This window comes from Salmo salar, chromosome 16 (genome assembly GCF_965601325.2).
Source record: "Salmo salar chromosome 16, fSalSal1, whole genome shotgun sequence".
NCBI classification, from domain to species: domain Eukaryota; kingdom Metazoa; phylum Chordata; class Actinopteri; order Salmoniformes; family Salmonidae; genus Salmo; species Salmo salar.
The window spans coordinates 39,013,478-39,033,500 of NC_138306.1; the positions used below are offsets into that span (position 1 = coordinate 39,013,478).

Below are 20,023 nucleotides of genomic sequence, written 5' to 3' on the forward strand. Positions count from 1 at the left end.
ACAGGACCTCACCAACTATGGAAACCAACAGGACTTCACCAACTATGGAAACCAACAGGACTACACCAACTATGGAAACCAACAGGACTACACCAACTATGGAAACCAACAGGACTTCACCAACTATGGAAACCAACAGGACCTCACCAACTATGGAAACCAACAGGACTACACCAACTATGGAAACCAACAGGACTATACCAACAATGGAAACCAACAGGACCTCACCAACTATGGAAACCAACAGGACCTCACCAACTATGGAAACCAACAGGACTATACCAACTATGGAAACCAACAGGACTACACCAACTATGGAAACCAACAGGACCTCACCAACTATGGAAACCAACAGGACTACACCAACTATGGAAACCAACAGGACTACACCAACTATGGAAACCAACAGGACTTCACCAACTATGGAAACCAACAGGACCTCACCAACTATGGAAACCAACAGGACTACACCAACTATGGAAACCAACAGGACCTCACCAACTATGGAAACCAACAGGACTACACCAACTATGGAAACCAACAGGACCTCACCAACTATGGAAACCAACAGGACTACACCAACTATGGAAACCAACAGGACTACACCAACTATGGAAACCAACAGGACTTCACCAACTATGGAAACCAACAGGACTACACCAACTATGGAAACCAACAGGACTACACCAACTATGGAAACCAACAGGACCTCACCAACTATGGAAACCAACAGGACTACACCAACTCTGGAAACCAACAGGACCACACCAACTATGGAAACCAACAGGACTACACCAACTATGGAAACCAACAGGACTTCACCAACTATGGAAACCAACATGAGTACACCAACTATGGAAACATGCAGGACCACACCAACTATGGAAACCAACAGGACTATCACCAACTATGGAAACCAACAGGACTACACCAACTATGGAAACCAACAGGACTACACCAACTATGGAAACCAACAGGACTACACCAACTATGGAAACCAACAGGACTATACCAACTATGGAAACCAACAGGACTTCACCAACTATGGAAACCAACAGGACTACACCAACTATGGAAACCAACAGGACTACACCAACTATGGAAACCAACAGGACTTCACCAACTATGGAAACCAACAGGACTACACCAACTATGGAAACATGCAGGACCACACCAACTATGGAAACCAACAGGACCTCACCAACTATGGAAACCAACAGGACTACACCAACTATGGAAACCAACAGGACTTCACCAACTATGGAAACCAACAGGACTTCACCAACTATGGAAACCAACAGGACTACACCAACTATGGAAACCAACAGGACTACACCAACTATGGAAACCAACAGGACTACACCAACTATGGAAACCAACAGGACCTCACCAACTATGGAAACCAACAGGACTACACCAACTATGGAAACCAACAGGACCTCACCAACTATGGAAACCAACAGGACTACACCAACTATGGAAACCAACAGGACTTCACCAACTATGGAAACCAACAGGACTACACCAACTATGGAAACCAACAGGACTACACCAACTATGGAAACCAACAGGACTACACCAACTATGGAAACCAACAGGACTACACCAACTATGGAAACCAACAGGACTACACCAACTATGGAAACCAACAGGACTTCGCCAACTATGGAAACCAACAGGACCTCACCAACTATGGAAACCAACAGGACTATACCAACTATGGAAACCAAAAGGACTACACCAACTATGGAAACCAACAGGACTATACCAACTATGGAAGCCAACAGGACTACACCAACTATGGAAACCAACAGGACTTCACCAACTATGGAAACCAACAGGACCTACACCAACTATGGAAACCAACAGGACTACACCAACTATGGAAACCAACAGGACCTCACCAACTATGGAAACCAACAGGACCTCACCAACTATGGAAACCAACAGGACTTCACCAACTTTGGAAACCAACAGGACCACACCAACTATGGAAACCAACAGGACTATACCAACTATGGAAACCAACAGGACTACACCAACTATGGAAACCAACAGGACTACACCAACTATGGAAACCAACAGGACCTCACCAACTATGGAAACCAACAGGACCACACCAACTATGGAAACCAACATGACCTCACCAACTATGGAAACCAACAGGACCTCACCAACTATGGAAACCAACAGGACTACACCAACTATGGAAACCAACAGGACTATACCAACTATGGAAACCAACAGGACCTCACCAACTATGGAAACCAACAGGACTACACCAACTATGGAAACCAACAGGACTATACCAACTATGGAAACCAACAGGACCTCACCAACTATGGAAACCAACAGGACTTCACCAACTATGGAAACCAACAGGACAACACCAAATGTGGAATTTCTTAAACAACTGAAAGTAAACACTTGCAGTATTTCATGATTGGCCTATAATTTTCTTCCACAGCATTCCTGAACTATCATGTGAGGCCCAAATGCAGCAACAAGAGCCAACACAGGCCTATCTGAATGTAAACCTTATCTTTTTGCTGATACACATTTTGTTTGTGTTCTGGAAGACCGCTTGACAAAACAGACAAAACCTTTAATCTTTGTCTGTTTTCAAAAATATGTGTCTCCCTGAAGAGCGTAGCAGGAAAGGGAGGGGAAGAAAAAAACGACTGACTGAATGACTGAATGTATAGCGTGAAGAACGGCTGGCAGGATGGTTCATTATGAAGCGCCTGGCATTTCCATGTGTGTTCTGTTCTGACCAACCGGGATAGTTGGCAGGTTTTGATCCTCCTTGCAACTCTCCAACCCACCAAAGCCTCAAAAACCTTCAGCTCCCTCAGCAATCAAACTCTGACTAGCAACTTTGATTTAAGACAAGCCTCCTCTTTCACATATACATAAAGTGTGGAGAGAGAGGACCATGAGATCATTGACCCTCACAAAGAGTGCTTTTATACCTCCTCAGAAAGAGGAATAGAGGGATAGCAAGAAAGGAATCTGCCCTCTAGTAGCAACAGGTTCTCTTTTCTTTCACTACTGTACAGGTGCGGACTAGGTCCAGAAATCGGCCCTGTCATTTCTAACACACCGGCCCATTTTTTACCCTGAGGCCCTCCGCTTGAGGCCCCCACAAGTTTACTCTTGGTTTTGTAGCACAATATCACATCTATCAGCTTGTGCATTTAAAAGGAGCTATACCTACTTCATATTGTATACCCAGAGATTTTCCCACATACAGCTGCACTCTGCCTGGTGGTCCTGACTGTGTTGCTAAATGCAATTTGCTCTCAGCAATTAAGCTGCAGTAAAGAGCTACATGTTTATACAGCCTGTGATGGGATGGAGGGGGAGGGAAGAGAAATAGAGAGAACATTTGTGAGGAGCGAGCCAGAGAGGGAGAAAAATAGAAAGAGAGTGGGGGGGTGGAGTGCACCTAATTTATTGGACCAGTTCACCATTAACAATATAAGAATGCCAGCCCAAATTTACAGGCAGCGAATAGATTGCTCTTCCACATCATCAAATCCAATGATCATCTAGCAAAGGGAGACAGTACAGGTGTATCAAAGCCGGGACCGAGAGACTGAAAAAGCTTCGATCTCCAGGCCATCAGACTGTTGAACAGTCATCACTAGCCGGCCACCGCCTGGTACTCTGCCGGCACCTTAGACACTGTCACTAGCCGGATACCGCCTGATACTCTGCCCTGCACCTTAGAGACTGCTGCCCTATGTACATAGTCATTGAACACTGGTCACTTAACAATGTTAACATACTGTTTTACCCACTTCATGTGTACACTATATATATAAAATCACATGGACACCACTTCAAATTAGTGGATTCGGCTATTTCAGTCACACCCGTCGCTGACAGGTGTATAAAATCGAGCACACAGCCATGCAATCTCCATAGACGAACATTGGCAGTAGAATGGCCTTACTGAAGAGCTCAGTGACTTTCAACGTGGCACCGTCATAGGATGCCACCTTTCTAACAAGTCAGTTTGGCAAATGTCTGCCCAGGTAAAGCTGTAAGTGCTATTATTGTGAAGTGGAAACGTCTAGGAGCAACAACGGCTCAGTCGCAAAGTGGTAGGCCACACAAGCTCACAGAACGCGACCACCGAGTGCTGAAGTGCGTAGCGCATAAATATCGCCTGTCCTTGGTTGCAACACTCACTACCGAGTTCCAAACTGCCTCTGGAAGCAACGTCAGCACAAGAACTGTTGGTCGGGAGGTTCATGAAATGGGTTTCCAAGCCTAAGATCACCATGCGCAATGCCAAGTGTCGGCTGGAGTGGTGTAAAGCTAGCTGCCATTGGACTCTGGAGCAGTGGAAACGCGTTCTCAGGAATGATGAATGAAGCTTCACCATCTGGCCCTGACCTCAACTCCATCGAACTCCTTTGGGATGAATTAGAACGCCGACTACAAGCCAGGCCTAATCGCCTAAGTGCCCGAACTCACTAATGCTCTCATTGCTGAATGGAGGCAAGTCCCTGCAGCAATGTTCCAACATCTAGTGGAAAGCTTTCCCAGAAGAGTGGAGGCTGTTATAGCAGCAAAGGGGGGACCAACTCCATATTAATGCCCATGATTTTGGAATGAGATGTTCGACAAGCAGGTGTCCACATACTTTTGGTCATGTAGTGTATATACTGTATTCTAGTCATGGCTCATCCTATATAACTACTGCTGTACACACCTTTTCTATTCATATACTGTCCATACTGCATATACACACCATTTAAATATATATATATATATATATATATATATATATATATATATATATATATATATATATATATATATATATACAGACACATTTATATTCTGGACTCTGTCATTGCTCATTCTGATATTTCTGATATTTTCTAACCTTTTGGATTAAGTGTGTATTGTTATTGTATTGCTAGATATTACTGCACTGTTGGAGCTAGATGTATATATATTTTATGAGGGGTACTTTTTACACCTTTTTCTCCCCAATTTCGTGATCTCCAATTGGTAGTTCAGCTGGCGACCAAAGTCTGCGTGCATGCGCCCGGCCGCCACAAGGATTCGCAAGAGCGCGATGGGACAAGGACATCCCAGCCGGCCAAACCCTCCCCTAACCCGGACAACGCTGAGCCAATTGTGCAACAACTCGTGGGTCTCCCGGTCGCGGCCGGCTGCAACAAGGCCTGGGATCGAACCCGGATCTGTAGTGTCGCCTCTAGCACTGCGATGCAGTGTCTTAGACCGCTGCGCCACAGAAACAAAAGCATTTCGCTGCACCTGCGATAATATCTACAAATCTGTGTAAGCGACCAATAAACTTTGATTTGATACCTTCGCTGTGCTTTGAGAGCAGCCAACCAACACAGTGTTTACTCCTGACCTGATAGTAGCAGTCAGTGTGCGCACTGCACACATTCCCATAAAAAGAAATAAGGCCTACTAGCAGCCAGCCAGGCAGGCCTACTGTGGCCTTCAAAGAGAGGCATTTATCAGTGCATCTGGAGAGGAGCCTATCAGATCAGGGTGTGGAACCACAGCCCAGGACACCTCACAGTCCTCCTGTCCTAACCCGGCCCTGTGTCGTCTCTCTCCTTTAATCCTGCCTCATTGTGTGTCTGCTCTGCTGCCCTTTGATGAGGCATTCTGCAGGTGTCTTCTCTTTCTCCTGCTATATATCTATGTTATAACAAGACCCCATTGACATTAAAAAGTGAGGAGGAAGAATGTGTTTGCTTGGGTACTTTGAATAGAAAAACCTACTGTATCTAATCTGTGAGGCTCGAAAGATATTAAATGGAGACTGGGTGGATAGACCCACAACTTGTGTGAGCTGCTACACCTTCATGTCAAACCAAGGCGTTTCAAGAGGCTCCCGCCTCCCTCCCACTGTCTGACAGTGTCTACACAGAGAGAGAGCATATTTCAAAGTCCTCCAGTGCCTGGCTGAGAGTGAGACCCTCCAGATTTTTGCCACACACAGACTGAAGGAGTGAAAGGCAAGCATATTAAGGAGGTTTTGGCCTGGCCCCTCAGGTCACTCCAACTACTTTAAATCCAGCCACAGACAATGGCCACAACCAGCACACAATACCCGGGTCCAGACAAGAAGCAAATCAAGTGTCCAGCACATAAAAGATTTATTGCATCTGCCAACAAAGGCCGCCCACAAAGCTCCCCATGAGCCATCTTTTAAGGGCCTGCGTCAGGGTGAACTCTGCTGGGTCACTTTGCTTTTTGTGGGCCTCTCCACCACCTAAAGTCTGCAGCTATTAAAATTCTAATGAAATGGAGAACATTTAAAAGCAGCTTATAAAATGCAGTGCTCTCCAGTTTCTAAATTTATCTCCGACAGTGCAGCAAACTCAAAAGCAATTATTTCTTCCTCTGTTCCTCCGCAGTCTTGGGTGTGAACACTCCAGAAAGGAGAGTAAAAACCTCAGGAGGCGATGGCTGGCTGGAACACATTTTAGCTTAATTAAATAAAGAATGTCAATGACACTCAAGACTCAAATCTTCTCGCTAAACCCGCAGTCAAGAATTGCGACTAAGTATAATTTGCTGTTAGCGCAGCTATTACGGCTGTGGCACAGAGTGAACTACAAAACAGAGCAGGTCATACTGGGGGTAAGTGTGAGGGGAACCCCAGTAACATTTAGACTGTGATTAGTTTAGTATAGTATAGTGTAGAGTAGTGTAGTGAAGTATAGTAAAGTGTAGTGTAGTGTAGTATAATGCAGGCAAGACTAAATACATGTTGTTGTCATGACTTCCGCCGAAGTTGGTCCCTCTCCTTGTTCGGGCGGCGTTCGGCGTTCGAAGTCACCGACCTTCTAGCCATCGCCGATCCACTTTTCATTTTCCATTGGTTTTGTCTTGTCTTCCATCACACCTGGTTCCAATTCCATCAACTACATGTTGTGTATTTAACCCTCTGTTCCCCCCCATGTCCTTGTCCGTAATTGTTTGTTGTAGTGCTTTTGAACTGTATGCTGGTATTTACCAGGTTTTGTTTGACCCATTTATTGTATTGTTCTGTTGACGGTGGTTTATGGTTATTAAACACAACCGTTGTAAATCAGTTTCCGCTCTCCTGCACCTGACTTCTCTGCCGCCAGTAGCATCGCATTACAGTTCTTCTCTAGTTCTCACAAGAATGTTTCAGATGGACTACATATTTATTCATTGGATGGTTCTCCCATTGATAGGGACACCACCTACAAATATCTGGGCATTTGGATTGACAAAGACTTAATGTTTAAAGTTAAAAAGCTAAGATTTAAATTGGGCTTCGTTTTCAGAAATAGACCTTGCCTTTACCTAAATAGCAGGAAGCAGATTGTACAGTCAACTTTCCTTCCAGTTCTTGATTATGGTGACACCATTTACCAGATTGCAGCAGCCACAACTCTTAAACCTTTGGATGCCGTCTACCATAGCGCCATTCCTTTTATCACTGTCGACAGTTTCAATACTCACTGTTGCATCCTGTATCAAAAGGTTAGCTGGTCCTTGTTAAAGTCCAGTAGATCAATTCATTATTCCCTTTATGTTTACAAAGCCCTGCTACACAAGCTTCAAACTTACTTAACTTCGTTGCTAACATATAAAAGAATGAGCTACCAAACCTGCTCGCAGGATTGGTTAACTCTTGAGGTCCCTCTGGTCTTGACCAATTTAGGTAAATCCTCCTTTAGTTTTAGTGCCCCCCACTGTTGAAATAACCTACAAAATTCCTGCCGCTATAGTAGTTTAGGACTCGGGTGTTGAATGAATTCATTGAGGATTGCAGCTTTTTCTTTTGATTGTAGTGGTTTATTTGCTAAAATTGTGGTGTTGTGGTTGTGCCTTGTGGTTATTTTTATTTGTCTTGTTTTAATTGTAATATAAATTGTTCTGAGTAAATGTTTGTAATCAGGGCACCATTGGGAATGAGACCCTGGTCTTAATTGTGCTACCCTGAATAAATAAAAGTGAATACAAAAATAGTGTAGTGTAGTGTAGTATAAGAGGGTTTCCCATACTCACCCCGCTGATTCAAATAATCAAAGCTTGATGATGTGTTGGTTATTTGAATCAGCTGTATAGTGCTAGGGCAAAAAACTAAATGGGCACCTAGGGGGCGGACCGAGTTTGGAAAACCCTCTAGTATAGTGTAATACAGTATAGTATAGTACAGTATAGGAGAGGATTCAGACAACGGTTAGTACAGGGGCAGACTGTGGTGGGTAGGTCTGTTACCTGAAGCTGAGCAGGGTTGTGTGGGTTCACTGGCAGGACTCTCTCTCCTCTTCCTGTCATGTCTGTAGACGAGGTGAGGTTTGTTGTGCTCCTCGTCGTACTCCTCCCCCTCCTCCGCCTTCATCAGGGGCTCTAAGAAGTATTCACCATGCTGGGTGGTAAAAGTCCCCATCTGGAGGAGAGAGGGTAGATTGAGAGAGAAGAGTTGGTTAGAGGAGGTCTGTGAAGTGTGTGTGGCAGATATACATATGTAGGATGTTCATTAGAGCCAGTTTGCTACAGCAGGAAAATAATCCTGCAGAAACAGGAAATGTGAATTATTATGTGAATTATAATTAATGGAATTTTTTTGTAGGAGTTAATACATTTTTCGTTGGGAGAAATGAAGTCTGACATTTTAAAGTCGAAATTACAAACTTTAGAAGACTTTTTCAACATCAAATACACTACAAGTTTGCATTTCCTGCTGTGCAGGAAAATTTTCAACAACAAAATTGTGATCAAATTAAGATCTTACATCTGTAGCATGATAGGATTGGTTTCTAGAGAACTCCTTTGAGTAGTCCCTACCATTCAGCAAGTGCATGTCCTGTATTGTCCCAGACATAGATCTAGAGACAACTCAACTCCTTGTGCTAATTATTACATTTGTTAATTCAGGATCATAACGGTTATTGGCACCATGTATCAGTGATTGATGTGAGTGATGTACCGAGCTGTTATAGCATGTGTGCTGTTTCTCTGAGTAAATGTTGAGTACTAGTAAAGTACACAGTGTACTATGCATCATTAGTTCCATGACTAGTCCAAAGAACACAAGAATAATGCAAAAACAAAATCTAAAAAGTACAAGTCTTCTTTAGCTGGTGGAAATGGGAACACCGTGGAAAATAGTCAAACAGAAAAAAACTACTAAGAAAGGTCTCTGTCAATCACCATTGATCACACTGGTAATCCCTCTTAGTACAGATGTTTGATCTTAATTTGACCAGACTTCGCAGTAACACGATCTTGCCGTGGCAGTATTTGAATGTCCGATCATGTTACCGCGGTATATGGATTGGCCATCATGTAATATCCTATGTTTCTCAGAGTCGTGGCTAAACGAGGACATGGATAATATACTGTACATGTAGCTGTTTTTTCTATGCATCGGCAGGACAGAACGGCAGCTTCGGGTAAGCTAAAGGGGGATGTGTGTGTCTCTTTGTTAACAACAGCTAGTGCGTGATCTCTAATATTAAGCCAGTCTCAAGGTTCTGCTCGCCTGAGTTAGAATACCTCATGATAAGCTGTAGACCAAACTATTTACCTGTTTACCACCACAAACCGATGCTGGCACTAAGACCGCACTCAACGAGCTGTATAGGGCAATAAGCAAACAAGAAAATGCTTATCCAGAGGCGGAGCTCCTTGTGGCCGGTGATTTTAAAGCAGGGAAACTGAAATCCGTTTTACCTCATTTCTACCATCATGTCACCTGTGCAATTAGAGGCGAAACAACTTTCGATCACATTTACTCCACACACAGAAATGCATACAAAACGCTCCCTTGCTCTCCATTTGGCAAATCTGACAATAACTCTACACTCCTTATTCCTGCTTACATGCAAGAAACTCAAACAGTAAGTCCCATAGACGCGCCCAATATGGAAGTGGTCCAATGAAGCAGATGCTAAGCTACAGGACTGTTTTGCTAGCACAGCCTGGAATATGTTACATTGAGGAGTTTAACTTCTCTAGGGTAGGGGGCAGTATTTTCATGGCCGGATTAAAAACGTATCCAAATTAAACAGCCTACTACTCGGGCCCAGGAACTAGAATATGCATATTATTAGTAAATTTGGATAGAAAACACTCTGAAGTTTCTAAAACTGTTTGAATGATGTCTGTGAGTGTAACAGAACTCATATGGCAGGCAAAAAACAGGAAGTGGGAAATCTGGTGCTTGTAGTCCTTTCAAGTCATTGCCTATCGAACACACAGTGACTTAGGGTTCATTTTGCACTTCCTAAGGCTTCCACTAGATGTCAACAGTCTTTAGAAAGTTGTTTGAGGCGTCTATGATGAACAGAGAGCGAACAGAGGAAGTTGGAAGTTGTTGACTCAGGAAAGCACATGAGTTCATTGGCGCGCATTCACGTGAGTTAGCTATGTTCCAAAACATTTTCCCCGTGAAGCTTTTTTGAAATCTGTCACAGCGGTTGCATAAAGGAGATGTTCATCTATAATTCTTTGAATAACAGTTTAATATTTTATCAACGTTTATGATGAGTATTTTTGTAAATTGTTGTGCTGATTCACCGGCAGTATTGGAGGCTAAATATTTTCTGAACATCACGCGCCAATGTAAAATGGGGTTTATGGATATAAATATGAACTTTATCGAACAAAAAATGCATGTATTGTGTAACATGATGTCCTAGGAGTATCATCTGATGAAGATCGTCAAAGGTTAGTGCATAATTTTAGCTGGTTTTCTGGTTTTTGTGACGCCTGTCCTTGCTAGGAAAATGGCTGTGTGGTTTTTCTTGTGTTGGAACTGTCCTAACATAATCTAACTTTATGCTTTCGCCGTAAAGCCTTTTTGAAATTGGACAATGTGGTTACATTAAGGAGACGTGTATCTTTAAAATGGTGTAAAATAGTCGTATGTTTGAGAACTTTGAATTATGACATTTTTCACTGGCTGTTGAATATTGTGTCCCGTGGGTGGGACGGTAGCGTCCCACCTGCCCAAGAGAGGTTAACACATCAGTCACCAGCTCCATTATTAAGTGCATGATTGATGTCGTCCCCATAGTGACCGTATGTACATAAGCCATGGATTACAGGAAGCATCCGCACTGAGCTAAAGGCTAGAGCTGCCGCTTTCAAGGAGCGGGATACTAATCCGGATGCTTATAAGAAATCCCGCTACGATCTCCGACGAGCCATCAAACAGGCAAAGAATCAATACAGGACTAAGCTTAGATCCTACTACACCGGCTCTGATGCTTGTCTGATGTGGCAGGGCTTGCAAACTATCATGGATTGCAAAGGGAATCCCAGCCGAGAACTGCCCAGAGATGCAAGCCTACCAGACCAGCTAAATGCCTTCTACACTCGCTTCGAGGTAAGCAGCACTGAACCATGCATGAGAACACCAGCTGTTCTGGACGACTGCGTGATCACGCTCTCCGTAGCCGTTGTGAGTAAGACTTTTAAACAGGTTAACATTCACAAGGCTGCAGGGCCATACGAATTACCAGGACGCGTACTCAGAACATGCGCTGACCAGCTGGCAAGTGTCTTCACTGACATTTTCAACCTCTCACTGACCCTGTCTGTAATACCTACATGTATCAAGTAGACCACCATAGTCCCTGTGCCCAAAAACACCAAGGTAACCTGTCTAAATGACTATCGCCCCATAGCACTCACACCTGTAGCAATGATATGCTGGCCTCCCGAGTAGCACAGTGGTCTAAGGCTGTTCCACCAGAGATCCGGGTTTGAGTCCAGGCTCTGTCACAGCCGGCCGTGACTGGGAGACCCATGGGATGGCGCACAATTGGCCCAGCGTCGTCCGGGTTAGGGGAGGGTTTGGCCGGCAGGGATGTTCTTGTCCCATCGCGCACAAGCGACTCCTGTGGTGGGCCGGGCGCAATGCACGCTGAGGCTGGGATAGGAGCCAAGGCTGGGATAGGAGCCGTGCTCCCTCAGCGCTCGGGCACGCCACCAAAGCTCCACCCCTGTGCTTTCTTTTCGAAGAAGCTCAGCCCGGCGGAGCGAAACTATGATGTGGGGGACCGGGAGCTGTTGGCTGTTGTCAAGGCTCTGAAGGCGTGGAGACATTGGCTTGAGGGGGCTAAACACCCTTTTCTCATTTGGACTGACCACCACAATCTGGAGTACATCCGGGCAGCGAGGAGACTGAACCCTCGCCAGGCAAGGTGGGCCATGTTCTTTACTCGTTTTGTTTTCACTCTGTCCTACAGACCAGGTTCCCAGAACGCTAAGGCAGACGCACTGTCCTGGATGTATGACACAGAGAAGCAGTCCATGGATCACACTCCCATACTTCCGGCCTCTTGCCTGGTGGCACCGATGGTGTGGGAGCTGGACGCGGATATCGAGCGGGCGTTACGTGCAGAGCCCACTCCCCCCCAGTGTCCAGCTGGGTGTCTGTACGTTCCGTCTGCTGTCCGCGACCATTTGATCTATTGGGCCCATACGTCACCCTCCTCTGGTCATCCTGGCATCGGTCCGACGGTGCGTTACCTTAGTGGGAAGTACTGGTGGTCCACCTTGGCCAAGGACGTGAGGGTTTATGTTTCCTCCTGCTCGGTGTGCGCCCAGTGCAAGGCTCCCAGGCACCTGCCCAGAGGGAAGTTACAACCCCTACTCATTCTACAACGGCCGTGGTCGCACCTGTCGGTGGACTTCCTGACAAATCTTCCTCCCTCACAGGGCAACACCCCGATCCTGGTCGTTGTGGATCGGTTTTCTAAGTCCTGCCATCTCCTCCCTTTACCCGGTCTCCCTACAGCCCTACAGACTGCGGAGGCCCTGTTCACTCACGTCTTCCGGTACTACGGGGTGCCTGAGGACATAGTCTCTGATCGGGGTCCCCAGTTCACGTCCAGGGTCTGGAGGGCGTTCATGGAACGTCTGGGGGTTTCGGTCAGCCTCACCTCAGGTTTTCACCCCGAGAGTAACGGGCAGGTGGAGAGAGTAAACCAGGATGTGGGAAGGTTTCTGCGGTCATATTGCCAGGACCGGCCGGGGGAGTGGGCAGCGTTCATCCCCTGGGCTGAGATGGCCCAAAATTCACTCCGCCACTCATCTACTAACCTCTCCCCTTCCAGTGCATACTGGGGTATCAGCTGATTCTGGCACCTTGGCATCAGAGCCAGATCGAGGCTCCTGCGGTGGACGAATGGTTTAAGCGCTCAGAGGAGACCTGGGACGCCGCCCACGTGCACCTGCAACGGGCCGTGACGCGACAGAAGGCGAGCGCCGACTGCCACCGCAGCGAGGCGACCGGGTCTGGCTCTCGACCCGAAACCTGCCCCTCCGCCTGCCCTGCCAGAAGCTGGGCCCACGGTTTGTGGGGCCATTCAAAGTCCTAAGGAGACAGAACGTGGGAGGCTACAGGTTACAGTTTCCCCCAGACTACCGTATTAATCCCTCGTTCCATGTGTCTCTCCTCAGGCCGGTGGTGACTGGTCCACTCCAGGAGTCTGAGGTGCGGGAGGTTCCTCCGCCCCCTCTGGACATCGAGGGGGCCCCGGCGTATGCTGTTCGAGCCATCCTGGACTCGAGGCGTCGGGCAAGGGGCCTTCAGTACCTCGTGGAGTGGGAGGGGTACGGTCCGGAGGAGAGATGCTGGGTGCCGGTGGAGGACGTCGTGGACCCTTCGTTGCTGTGGGAGTTCCACCGTCTCCATCCGGATCCCCCTGCGCCTCGTCCTCCGGTTCGTCCCCGAGGTCGGTGTCGGCATGCTGCTGGAGCTGCGCTTCGGGGGTGGGGGGGGGTACTGAAGTCGGTCCCTCTCCTTGTTCGGGCGGCGTTTGGCGGTCGACGTCACCGGCCTTCTAGCCATCGCCGATCCACTTTTCATTTTCCATTTGTTTTGTCTTTGTCTTACACATCTGGCTTCACTCACCCAATTACTTGTTCATTATTTAACCCTCTGTTCCCCCATGTTTGTTTGTGAGTGATTGTTCATTGTAAATCGGTCTGTTATTGTGGGCTCGCTATATTGCTTTGTATTTGTGTATTTTGAGTAAAGTATGTTGATTACTCATATCTGCTGTCCTGCACCTGACTCTCTACACCAGCTACACACAGGACCATTACAGTTAGTCAACACCTGTTGTTTACGAAGCATGTGGCAAATAAAATTATTTGATTTGAATGCAAATTCCATAATTTGCATTCTGGAATGCCTGAAGAATTATTTAATTCTTTGAGTTGAGGACATTGTGTAATAAAGGGTCAGGTGACAGCATCGTCCTCAGGAAATCTGATGAGAAAAAGTGGGCTTGATTGACACATATCTAATAGTGTCATTTCATCTGGGGCCTCTCGAGTAGTGCAGCAGTCTAAGGCACTGCATTGCAGTGCTTGAGATGTCACTACAGTTCCGGGTTCGATCCCGGGCTGTGTCGCAGCCGGCCGTGACCGGGAGACCCATGAGGCTGCTCACAATTGGCCCAGCGCTGTTCGGTTTAGGGAAGGGTTTGGCCAGTAGGGATGTCCTTGTCCCATCGCGCTCTAGCGACTCCTGTGGAGGGCCGGGCGCATGCACGCTGATACGGTCGCCAGTTGTACGATGTTTCCTCTGATACATTGGTGCGGCTGGCTTACGGGTTAAGTGAACAGTGTGTCAAGAAGCAGTGCGGCTTGGCAAGGTCGTGTTTCGGAGGACGCAAGGCTCTCGACCTTTGCCTCTCCCGAGTCCGTATGGGAGTTGCAGTGATGGGACAAGGCTGTAACTACCAATTTGGATATCACGAAATTGGGGAGGAAAAAGCCTAAATAATAATACATTTGTATTTTATTTATTTCATGTCACACCCTATTAGCATGTCACCTACATACAGACTGTGGCTTTAAAACAGTTTTTTTATGGTATTTGAGAGTGCAATACTTTTAATCGTGACAGGATGGGGCGGCTGTCAGAGCAATGCAAATATTTATGTGGCGGATGAGGGAGGCCCTTACAAAGCTGCTTAGTTCAACGGTCAGCCACTCGCTGGCTCACTCGGCTGTGAAGACAAAGGTGTTTGTATGGTAATTTCATACGCACACTTTAACAGGATATTGTGCAGTGGAATGTTATCTTTTGGGAGAAATTTCAATGACCATCTCCACAAGTGATCGGTGTTTGACAACAGAAAATATCCAGATAGGACATGGAAAATAATATCCATTACAACCATAATAATAATGTACAGTTACTCTTTTCCGTTCACAATAGATGTTATAAACACTTGAACACCCACACCCTTGCATCTTGGAAAGCCTAAGTGTTGCAGACCTAGCTATATGATGAGAGATCAACCTGAGCCCAAGTACAATATAATGACTGGGTTGTAATAACATGACACAAAGCAGAGGAAACATATACATTTACATTTAAGTCATTTAGCAGACGCTCTTATCCAGAGCGACTTACAAATTGGTGCATTCACCTTATGATATCCAGTGGAACAACCACTTTACAATAGTGCATCTAAATCTTTTATGGGGGGGAGGGGGGGGGGGGGTTAGAAGGATTACTTTATCCTATCCTAGGTATTCCTTAAAGAGGTGGGGTTTCAGGTGTCTCCGGAAGGTGGTGATTGACTCCGCTGTCCTGGCGTCGTGAGGGAGCTTGTTCCACCATTGGGGTGCCAGAGCAGCGAACAGTTTTGACTGGGCTGAGCGGGAACTGTGCTTCCTCAGAGGTAGGGGGGCGAGCAGGCCAGAGGTGGATGAACGCAGTGCCCTTGTTTGGGTGTAGGGCCTGATCAGAGCCTGAATGTACGGAGGTGCCGTTCCCCTCACAGCTCCGTAGGCAAGCACCATGGTCTTGTAGCGGATGCGAGCTTCAACTGGAAGCCAGTGGAGAGAGCGGAGGAGCGGGGTGACGTGGGAGAACTTGGGAAGGTTGAACACCAGACGGGCTGCGGCGTTCTGGATGAGTTGTAGGGGTTTAATGGCACAGGCAGGGAGCCCAGCCAACAGCGAGTTGCAGTAATCCAGACAGGAGATGACAAACAAACTTCTGCAAGTTGGCAGATGCTCTCTCTCTCTCTCTCTCTCTCTCTCTCTCTCTCTCTCTCTCTCTCTCTCTCTCTCTCTCTCTCTCTCTCTCCTTGTATACTGTGTGTAAACTAAACTACCTTGAGTGCAGGAAGGCAGCCCCACTCTGCTCCTCTGAAGGCAGACGAATGAATGTGAATGTACTGGCATTGAGCAGTTACACTGTATCATTAAGAGGCATGGTGCTGGCAGTTTCTGCTGGGGGGAAGTGTTTGAACACAAGGCCATTAAGCAGAAGAAATCTTGTAGCAGCCTATCCCATACAGCAGAACATTATGCTTATGTCAAAGTGCAGACAAGCACTGTCAGCCTGAAGCACTCACTCAGGTACTGTGTACAGTAATGTCAAGGCTAATGTCAGCCTTTCACTCAGGTACTGTACAGTAATGCCAAGGACTGAGTGATTACTGAGTTGATGAACTAGACAGAGGCTGGGCACTAGGCACTTCCTACATGTGCTGTGTCCAATAGAGCATGGGGTCGAGACAGTAGTGATGCAGACTGACAACGACCTATCTAACATTGTACAACTCTGTATGACATTTACCAAATTATATCAGACCAAATGTGAAAATTAGGCAGTAGTACATTGTCAGAATGAGGAATAGACTTGATTGATTTAATTTATTGGATAATTAAAAGCAGAAGGCAGCTCTAGCCGGACACAACATCTATACATAACAATTGATCGAGGATAAAAACACAATAAAGCCTGGAGGCTTATTTTCATTGTGGTCCTCAAACTTCCATTGTGGTCCTCAATTTCCATTGTGGTCCTCAATGACCATTGTGGTTCTCATTTCCATTGTGGTCCTCATTTCCATTGTGGTCCTCATTTCCGTTGTGGTCCTCATTTCCATTGTGGTCCTCATTTCCGTTGTGGTCCTCATTTCCATTGTGGTTCTCATTTCCAGTGTGGTCCTCACTTTCCATTGTGGTTCTCATTTCCATTGTGGTCCTCATTTCCGTTGTGGTCCTCATTTCCATTGTGGTCCTCAGTCCTTACTACTTCCCATTGTCCCATGAAACGGTCCCACATGGCTAAACCCACACCAAGTGTCAAGTCTTTGCTTGCACACATGAGGAAGCATGGTGTCAGGGGTCTAGTGTTAGTTCCTAGTCACTTGGAAATCTGAAAACGAGGTTCAGATGGACAGACAGTGGTTGCTGTCAGGATTGGGTGCTGAAATGGGACTTTGGTGGAGGGGACTCCACAGAACGCTTCAGGTCAAGGCCATGGTGCAGGGGACTCCACAGACAGCTTCAAGTCAAGGCCATGGTGCAGGGGACTCCACAGAGCGCTTCAGGTCAAGGCCATGGTGAAGGGGGCTCCACAGAGAGCTTCAGGTCAAGGCCATGGTGCAGGGGACTCCACAGAGCGCTTCAGGTCAAGGCCATGGTGCAGGGGACTCCACAGAGAGCTTCAGGTCAAGGCCATGGTGCAGGGGACTCCACAGAGCGCTTCAGGTCAAGGCCATGGTGCAGGGACTCCACAGAGAGCTTCAGGTCAAGGCCATGGTGCAGGGGACTCCACAGAGAGCTTCAGGTCAAGGCCATGGTGCAGGGGACTCCACAGAGAGCTTCAGGTCAAGGCCATGGTGCAGGGGACTCCACAGAGAGCTTCAGGTCAAGGCCATGGTGCAGGGGACTCCACAGAGAGCTTCAGGTCAAGGCCATGGTGCAGGGGACTCCACAGAGAGCTTCAGGTCAAGGCCATGGTGCAGGGGACTCCACAGAGAGCTTCAGATCAAGGCCATGGTGCAGGGGACTCCACAGAGAGCTTCAGTTCAAGGCCATGGTGCAGGGGACTCCACAGAGAGCTTCAGGTCAAGGCCATGATGCAGGGGACTCCACAGAGAGCTTCAGATCAAGGCCATGGTGCAGGGGACTCCACAGAGAGCTTCAGGTCAAGGCCATGGTGCAGGGGACTCCACAGAGAGCTTCAGATCAAGGCCATGGTGCAGGGGACTCCACAGAGAACTTCAGGTCAAGGCCATGGTGCAGGGGACTCCACAGAGAGCTTCAGGTCAAGGCCATGGTGCAGGGGACTCCACAGAGAGGTTCAGGTCAAGGCCATGGTGCAGGGGACTCCACAGAGAGCTTCAATATAGTTTTTTCTGGATCAAAAAGGAGCTTAGGTTGTGGGAGTGGCAGTGGGGCATATCAATGAGCGTGGTCGGCCTGCAATTTCCTGCAATTCTACAACTTTCTCCACTGAGCTGAGAAAAGTCTTAGCAGTTTAAAAGCACATTTCCTACAATTCTATGCAAATTGCCAAGGCTAGTGCTGTGTTTTGCTCAAACATAATAACAAAATGAATACTGCTAAATTCATTGTTTTTGGAATTTTCTATTTCCCCTCACTGTCTAGCTTTTATTTTGGTGATTGTTAGTTCTCAAAGTTTGTATTATGAAAAAATATATAGGTACATTATCTTTTCTACACACTTTATAAATGGTTTTAGTCATTTAAGTTTACACTGAAAGCATTTTTTCCATTCCGAAAATGTATATATAAAAAAAACTTAAGTAACCCCAAAAAGTACTTAAGCAGCTGGCCCAAGGATTACAATGGCAGAAAAATGTCCTGTTCAGGTTAAGGCTATGGTGGAGGGAACTCTACAAAGTCCAAGGTGAGGAATCTCTGTCTGTTGGCACACAGCTAGCAAAGACCACTGTCATGCCCTGTAGGCTGACTCATCTAATGTGACGTACAGTAAAGACAGTCCATCTCTCAGGTTAAATAGACCGTTAAAGTGTGTAGCATCGGATCTTTACATAGACATCTATCACTTGGCAGCTGACTGTAGAAACAGAGAGAGGGACATATGGGATACATAGGGGGTATTCTGAATGTACCCCCATTATGTTCCTTTAAACAGAAAAAGTCCCAAGGACACACATTTCCCACGGTGTGAGTTGTCCTCTAGATTCCTCTCAGCACCTTCATTAGTAATTATCCACAGCCCAGGATCTTTCTCCTGTTTCCCACAAGTCACAGCACACTGTGAAAAGACACAAGGCCCCTAGCCTCCCCGGAGGGAAGCCATTGGGCAACAGAGACAAGGGAAACTTCCTTCTCAAAATGACTCTTTTGTTTTAGAGGCTTAATCATCCCTTAATGACCTCATCACACCAAAATGTGCTCGTACAACGAAGCCCCAGCAGCCTCCGCTCTCAGAGACGAGGCCAACACGTTTATGACCTAATATCCTACAGCCATGGGTGTACTGATGCTCTCTCTGTGGCTATTGTCCTGTCGTTCTCAATGACTGATGATATGACTAACGATTTGCACATTGTTACAACACTGTATATATACATATATACATAATATGACATTTGAAATGTCTTTATTCTTTTGGAACTTCTGTGAGTTTTATGTTTACTGTTCATTTTTATTGTTTATTTCACTTTTGTATATTATCTACTTCACTCGCTTTGGCAATGTTAACATATGTTTCCCATGCCAATAAAGCACCTTGAATTGAATTGACAACATCACAGAGGGTACTAATAAACTTTACAGATGCAAACACATTTGGAAAGGAGCTTGAAGTCATATATTCATGTTTGGAAAAGAGCTTGAATTCATACAGTACATCAAGTTGGGCAGGATGACAATCAAATCTCATAAATATTATATCTTATTTCTTATTTTTCCAGAAGGTGAGGTACTGTCTGTATGTGCGGTATATCTGAAGTCATCCACTGAACATGAAAGCACATAAATAAAAGAGGTAAGAGAAGGGTGTGATTCACTGAAAACACAATCAGTTGATGGTGTTTTGTGCTAGTTAAGTTATACAGCCATGCAGAACATCTGATACATGGCCAGTGCCAGTTACCCCAGGCAAAACCCCTTTGAGGTCAAACCCTGCCCCTGTACAGTAACCCTATCTGGCCCATAAAGTCATCCCTTCAACACAATCTCACAATCTGGACCGCAGAGTGAAGGAAAAGCAGCCAAC

The 20,023-nt window shown here is 46.3% G+C and overlaps 1 protein-coding gene across 1 annotated transcript in view; it reads right to left on the reverse strand.

Moving 5' to 3' along the window:
* Positions 1 to 20,023, reverse strand: part of LOC106573613 (A disintegrin and metalloproteinase with thrombospondin motifs 20) — a 149,722-nt gene that overhangs the window by 125,380 nt on the left and 4,319 nt on the right. Inside the window, exon 3 of the mRNA XM_014148814.3 lies at positions 8,260 to 8,431. Coding sequence (XP_014004289.2) covers positions 8,260 to 8,431 — 172 coding nt within the window. The remainder of the gene's footprint in view (positions 1 to 8,259; positions 8,432 to 20,023) is intronic.